Source organism: Lolium rigidum, chromosome 1 (assembly GCF_022539505.1).
Source record: "Lolium rigidum isolate FL_2022 chromosome 1, APGP_CSIRO_Lrig_0.1, whole genome shotgun sequence".
NCBI lineage: Eukaryota > Viridiplantae > Streptophyta > Magnoliopsida > Poales > Poaceae > Lolium > Lolium rigidum.
Genome location: NC_061508.1, coordinates 127,662,505 through 127,670,077, shown reverse-complemented (window position 1 = coordinate 127,670,077; position 7,573 = coordinate 127,662,505). Strand labels below are relative to the sequence as shown.

Genomic DNA, 7,573 nt, shown 5'->3' with positions numbered 1-7,573 from the left:
ACCGGTTCTCTCATGCACCCGCTGCTTCGACATCGACCGCACATCTTCGTCTCCAAGCAAGAACACCTTTACCACCTGACTTCAACCTTCCGTGGCTCAGTAATGGTGGTAAGGCTTCCAAAATCCTTCAATACCACAATTTAAGCGTAGATCTGGCCTTTTATGGTCTGCACACGAGCGGTACTTGACATGCAAAGAAGATCTGTTAGTTTTAGGGTTCCACCGGATCACAATTTTTGGTTGTGATTCAATTTGTCATATGGATACTGTTCTACTTCTACCTATTATTACGGCTGATTTGTGCAATGGTTTCTTGATTCATTATGACCTTGTAGTTTGATTGTGAGTCACATCTGATTACCTTTTCGCTATTACCGATGATTAGAACTATGGTAGAGCGTGGCCTTTGCTAATTGTTGGCTTATCTTAGTGAATGCTTGGTTATGATAGTTGATTGATAGGCTAAAAATATGAGGCATGCATTTGGTTCATTGTGTTCTCTGTGTGTCTATTTTTGTGTTCTATTAGTCAGATTTAAAATGAAAGAAGTTTGGAGTCTGCCAAATGAAGAACATTTCGGGTATACTGGACCGGATTGGCTCCTTATTTTATTGATGAATGCAAACAAAGAAATCGTTCCGCTGATTCTACTCCTTTTATGGAGAGCTTGGCATCTTAGAAACAATATAGTCCATGATGATGGTAAGAGTTCAATTGAAGCCTCCTAGGGGTGCAAACAGATCGGATCATATTGGATTTTTCTCATACCATATCCTTTACCACATATTTTTCTCGGATTCGGAGCGGATATTGACCGGTTTTGGATTCGAATGTGTATGTACCGAACCGCGGATTCAAATCGTAAACGGGGCGGATTCGGACCAGAAACAAAATTAGTCGGATATATGCTCTTATCAGCAGATAGATATGTTCTTGCAAATCTTCAGATGGATTTGAACTTTTAATCTTGTGTAGTTAAGAAAAAAGAGACATAATTTATGCTAAAACTTAAACATTGGTACAATTTAGAGGTAAACATGCTTGCCAAATGAATCTGTTAACTCTATAACTACTAACTTAGTGAGATTGGACTTCGCTTTTGACTCCAAATCGATTTATCAGGTTTAAAATCTTCATATTATCCTAATTAAATTTTGGATAATCCATATTCGTATACTATTTTCTATACCATATCCTAGACCGTATCCGGAGCAAGACTTCGAAATCGGATATCCTTATCCGCCGGATTCTTTAAAATAAGATATGTACACCTTAAAACGGATTGGGGCCGATTCTGGCGCGGAAATTATCCTATCCGTTTTCGCCCCTAAAGCCTCCTATGTTTTCCTGCAAAACTATGCCGATACACTTAATTTCTCTGGGTATGTTCCTTGCAGTAAACAAAAAGCTATGCAAGTTACTTATACTAGATTTGCACAAGAAACTTATCCTGGAAATCTCATGCCTATTTGGACTGCTTCGGGGCATGGCAAGCTCAAAATGAATGTTAATGCGTCCAGGAGACAAATCAAGGATATATGGGTGATGTTATCAGAGATCATACTACTACAGTGATTTGCTCTATGTTGAAGCAGCTGCCAATTTGTGATGATGTGGAGGAAGCTGAGGCCAAAGCTCTTTTAGGAGGAGTACGAATGTGTGTTCAGCATAGCTTCTGTCGTGAAGTGGAAACAGAGTGTGTGCTCTGCTGTCAAAGACACAAATCAAAATTTGTCTGGACTCTACTTCATCTATAGGGAGATAAATATGATTAGAAGTTCTTCCATCCATTTTACTTTGTCTCAAGTGAAAAGATATTGTAATACTGTAGTGCATGAGCTTGCGAAGGTGTGTTAGAGCTGAAGGTTTCTAGCTTGAGAATGTTCCAAACCAGATCAAACCCTTTGTCCAGAATGATTGTAACGAGCTTGTGCATGAATGAAATCTCTTTTGATGTCAATTTTTTTAAAGCAATGACTGATGATTAAATTCAGTAGCATAGTGTGGTCTAAGGAGGCCTTGCAATACCTAGGCCATGCAAAAGCACATTGACATTGTATTCTCCTTGGTCTTGCATGGCATATCTTACCTTATGGATGCTACCGTCCATGAGGGTCTCAACTTACAAATGTTCTATATTGGGCCATTGATTCAAATGTGTCATCATTTTAGTGTCACGATAATTCTACCCAACCTTGTGCATACATTGCACAAGCATACCTCATTGTCTATTGTACTTGGTTGGATAAAACCAATTTTGACATTGTGTGTAATTGGTAGTATCAATCCTTCATTGTAATGTGGTTCCTTCTTATCACTGGTTTTATGATGCCAACGATTAAAATGTTGACGAGATGATCTCTATCTACATTGTGTTATGTCGAACAACAATGCTTGTACATCAAACTTTGTAGATACAAATTCATCTCGCAGACTATATGAATCACACCCCATGCTTCTTAATTCTCATGGGTGTTCATATTTGTGGTCATGTTCTCATGATTTCATTGTTGCATTACCTCATTGTTTTTATTTTATGTAGATGTTGCGCCTGGTAGTGCATGTGGATCTTCCCGCCAAAGTGGGATCTAGAAAGAGACAAAGGTGACGATGGCTCCTAGGATCGGGGTGCTCCAGTGCTCCCTCTCAAGATGCCTTCAAAGCATACATTGGTCCGGTTGCGTAGAAGATGATCGTCAAGACCAACACAATTTGCCTGTCAGAGATGAACATCAAGAAATCCGGTGACATTGTCATCCTTGAAGTTGGCTCGGCAGATTTCACCATTGCCACAACATGAAGATTTGTTACATGCTCTTCTTCAAGAAGTTTAGTGCAAAGGAGTACAAGGTGACCGTCTTCAGCTCTCATATCGCGTGGTTGTTAGTGGGTGCCCTGAGCCGAGCACCTAAGTACAACAAGAGGCTTGAGGAGGGGGATTGGTAGCGAGAGCTATTCTAACTGCTGCTAAATAATCGCCGCTGGTCGAGTTGTAAAAGTTGGCCATATGAGCATGCTTAAGTGTCGTGAAGCTTCTAGCTATCAATCTGTCATTGCCGTTGTTCCGTTCTACTTCTGCTAAAATAACTTGCTGCTATGTGATAACATTGTTACTCTTGATGTTTTCTTGTTTTCGATGTTCTTGCTGCAAGTTAATGCAGATGACCAAAAAGTGCAACCAAACGAAATACAGACCATAGAGAATTAACTTCGTTCGTTGATGTCATCAAATCTCATAGTTGTAACTTATACTAACTAGCATGAGCTGAAAACTAGCAAATTCCGATCCATGTAACCAACCACACCCGAATATGCTGGATTGATGAATGTATGGAGCCGATCCCACGTTTTTTTTTTTTTTGCGAATAAGAGAGCCCACGTTGGCGGAACCGAATCCCATCTCCAATCAGCCGGCCGTCGTTATCACCGGATCCTCCCGTATTTCCCTCCCGCGCTCGGCCGGAGAGTGCGTCCCATGCTGCCTGCCGCCGCGCCGCGACGGTATCGCGTCCAGCAGACGCGACGCGACGCCGGGCGAACGGAGGGGCGACACGGCAGCACCACTGCGGTTCTAGGTGCGCGCGCCGACGCGACGCGAACGGGATTCGTTGCGTGCGTGCGAGGGAGGTCCAAGCTTGGGGCCCGCCCAACGCGGCGAACCAGACCACCGTCCATACCCTCCTACCATGTGCCCAATCGGGTCCCACCCAGTCCAGGCAGGCGGGCCCCGCCCCGGAGCTCGGCGGTGAACTGCCCTCGTCGCGTCGCATGTTTCTGACGCCGCCGCTGAGGCAGCGTCGGCGCCAAAGTCTCCAGTTAATTAACTCCTGGACGAATAAACTAAACCTGCCCAGAGAGGACGGTCTCTCTCGCGGTCTCGTCAGACGTCAGTCGGCGCCGCTGAAACGCTCCCGGAGGAGGAGCGGCGCGCCCGCCGGTTCGGGCCAGCCAAGCGTCGGCGGCGGCGCCGGGCTAGCTAGCTGACGCCCCTCTCCGTCCGACCACGTGGCGCGCGCGCCACCGCATGCAAGCGCCGGTGGCCGACACGGCGCATAGTTTAGTTCCGTGCGCGAGACGATAATTCCCTGCCCGCCCCGTCCCGTCACCCGTCCTTGCTCCGCTGACGCGCGGGGCCCGCTGCCCCTGGCATTGACGTGAGGCGACGCCGCGCAGGGTGATTTATTATTTTGCGGGCGAGCCAGCGCCGTGGTAAGTGGGCGTGGGGCCGACGACGGGGGCGGTCGCTGTCGGATGCCGCGCTAGGCGCGCGTACGGTACGGCCTTCCTGCCGCGGCAGCAGGCAGGCGCGCGTCGCCGTCCCGTCGCGGTACAAAATCTTGAACCTTGTTGTTATTTTGCACCTGGGAGCCTACACGTTGAGAACCTCCCACGCGTGTCACTGACATGCAGGTCCGGTAACTACGACAACATGCCGTGTCGCCTCACAACGGCTTCAAAGCCATCCCCAACGTGCCCGTCCAAATCGATTTGTGTTTGATTATATCCTGTATTCGTTTATTACGTTGTATGGTGCCCAAACACGATCATCCATTCGGTCCGTATTAGTATTACCATTGTTAATTTTTAAGCAACCTTCGCCTTCTAGCCAAATTGCCATGCAAAGCATCTCAATTAATTGATAAATAAAATTATGATAGCACAAAACATGCAATTGTTAGTATTACGAAAATATTCCTTCTTCACAGATAAAAACATAGTTTCTAAATAAATAAATTTCAGAATTCAACAAGGTTCAAACTAACTAAATGAGACAAGTACCTACACCGGGTGTTTTCTACGTTGTTTCCGCCATGATTCCACATGTGTTGAACCATATCAGTCTGAAGTTGATCATGAACTATGTGATCACGAATTTCATGATGCACACGGATGAACTCGTAGTAGAACACACTAGAACACCCTGTGGTTCAACCAACTCTCACTGACCTTCCCAATCTCGATCAAACATGAATTATTACAATTGGCCTCAAATATCATGGTGCGCATAATCACACAAGCGGTCTTCACCTTCTACATGGTCTGGACGCTCCATGTTCAAGCTGGGTGACGAACAATATCCCAAAGAGTTTGGAGCACACCAAATGATCGCTCAACATCCGTCGTACAAGCCTCTTGGTGTTTAACAAATCAATGACATTCTGGTTGATGGCAATTGGACAATATCTTCTTAGTGGTGCCACACAAAACGACAGGGGTGGGGGTGGGTATTTTGGAAGAGAATCCATGACTTCTCCCACAAGCATAAGCGCTTTGGGGAACACCGGGTTTTTGTGAGATTTAGCGGAGGGAGGAGGAAGGGGAGTAGAAGAGGTGGGCATGAGCTGCAGCGACGGCACGGTAGCCCTGGGTGCGTAGGCGGCGGCCGGGCAGCCTCCTTGTACAATCGCCTCAATCAATTAATATTCAATTGTTGTATGTTCCCTACCTTTCCAGATGTCTCAGTTTTGCTAATTTTGCATTGTGATATCTATACCGAGGTGTATATTGATGCTAATTTTGCATTGTCATGTCTCAATTGTATACTGATGCATCTTGGTATATAAACCGGTAGACAGTTAGTTACAAAAATATTTTTATAGTACATGTAATGTGATTTAGGGGAGAAGATATAGGGGTGCTGGTGGAGAATGACAAAATATGTGGGTGGAATCTATTTAGGGGAGGCCCGTACATGAAGATATAGGGAGAGAGAAATTGAGGACCTGCTGGACTTGCTCTTAGAGATCGTGGCTTAAGGGCTTAGAGCATCTCCAGCCGCGTCCCCAAAGCGTCCCCCAAACCGCGCCGGATTGAGCGTTTGGGGGACGTGTTTTGTTCGTGCCGCGTTTGGGGGACGTCGCTCCCCTGCCGCATCCACCAAACGCCTCCCCCAAATGAATATTGGTGCACGAAAATAAAGGTTTTCATTTAATTTTGATTATATATTACAAAGTTTGAATGAAAACGGCTAGCTTTCATCTAACTGCGCGTGAATAACTTCCGTTGCGAGGTAGGCGACGGTTAGGTTAAAATTAATTGTGCCGCTGACGGGTCGGCCCCGCTACTACCCGCCTCGCTTTTCGTTGTGTCCGGTGTGCCCGGAGCGTCCCCTGTGGGACGGGGTCGGGCTCGGGGCGCCGGACACCGTATCGGGACGGGCCGGACAGAATTCAGGTTTGGGGGACGCTTTGGGGGACGTGGCTGGAGATGCTCTTAGTGTTTGGAAGACTGACAATTGGACCACCACCGGCGAACAAGTACCGGTAGATATAGACGGGTACTCATCGTCGCGCGAGGTCCAACGCCGTAGCCGCGACCGCGACCATAAGAGACCCCGGTGGGTGCCAAACCACCCTCTCGCCTGCGCCTGCCTCCCTTGCCGCTCTCTACCGCCAAAACTCCCAAAGCTAACGCGCGGGCGCGCGCCCTTCTCTTCTTGCCGCTCCCCACGGCGCCGCCTCGCATGCAGGAGCAGCTCCTCCACGCGGCCGAGCCCGGCCGCCGGCCGGCGCAGCAGTTCGTCGGCGTCGACCTCCGCCGGCCCAAGGGCTACGCCGCTCCGGCCTCGACCCCGCCGGCGGATCCTCCTGCAGCGAAGGCGGCCGCCGCGGAGGGGGAGCCGTGCCCGCGGTGCGAGTCCAGGGACACCAAGTTCTGCTACTACAACAACTACAACACCTCCCAGCCGCGCCACTTCTGCAAGGGCTGCCGACGCTACTGGACCAAGGGCGGCACCCTCCGCAGCGTCCCCGTCGGCGGCGGCACCCGCAAGCGCCCCGCCTCCTCCTCCTCCTCCTCCGCCACCGCCGTCAAGAAGCCCACCAAGAAGCGCCGCGCCACGCCACCCGAGCCGGTCGCCGCCTCCGCCACGGCCCAAGACGCTGCCGCCAAGATGACCGAGACGACGACGACCACCACCCCACCGACCGAGGCTTCCGCGAGCGAGATCACCACGGAGCTCGTGGTCCCCGCGGCGGCGGGGGCAGCGGAGGAGGACTCCTTCACCGACCTCCTCCACCACGGGGACGCCGACGCCGCCGCCGCGCTCGACCTCGGCTTCTCCGACTACCTCTCCGTCGGCGGCAAGGCCCTGGGCGACGCCTACTCCTTCGAGTGGCCGGCGCCGTTCGACCTGGGCGGCGCGTGCTGGGGCGGCGCCGCCGACACTGACCCGGCCGTCTTCATGAACCTCCCCTGACCTGACCGCTCAGGCAACCGTGGAGCGCGTCGACAAATTCCGATTAATTACTACTGCTAGTAAGTAAGTACATGGTGCACGGGGGGTATATCATAGTAGTATGGCGAACGATAACGGTGACCTTAATTTTAGCTTGTTGGTTGAGTCTAGCAATCGGCCGCGTTTTACTCCCGAGTGTGCTAACACAAAACAGGCTTTCTCTTTGACGAGATGTCGAGATGAGATGTTTCGTCTCTGTATAAACCAAGTACTGCTTGGGTTTCTTTCTTTCTTCTTACATGATTCCTCCTCCCCCTCGTTGATGTCTGCCTGTCGTTGATTAAGAACAAAGATTCCGGATGGAATGGAATGTATGCTGGCTGGAGAATGTTTCAT

At 49.5% G+C, this 7,573-nt stretch overlaps 1 protein-coding gene across 1 annotated transcript; it reads left to right on the top strand.

The window, feature by feature from the left end:
• Positions 1-6,352: 6,352 nt before the first annotated feature.
• Positions 6,353-7,198, top strand: LOC124651449 (dof zinc finger protein MNB1A-like). Its single transcript, XM_047190542.1, has one exon. It carries the CDS (start codon positions 6,464-6,466, stop codon positions 7,196-7,198), a length of 735 nt encoding a protein of 244 aa, XP_047046498.1. The 5' UTR covers positions 6,353-6,463.
• Positions 7,199-7,573: the final 375 nt, after the last annotated feature.

Coding starts and splice junctions, on each gene's coding strand:
- LOC124651449 (XM_047190542.1), top strand. CDS start 6,464: ATGCAGGAGCAGCTCCTCCACGCGGCCGAGCCCGGCCGCCGGCCGGCG.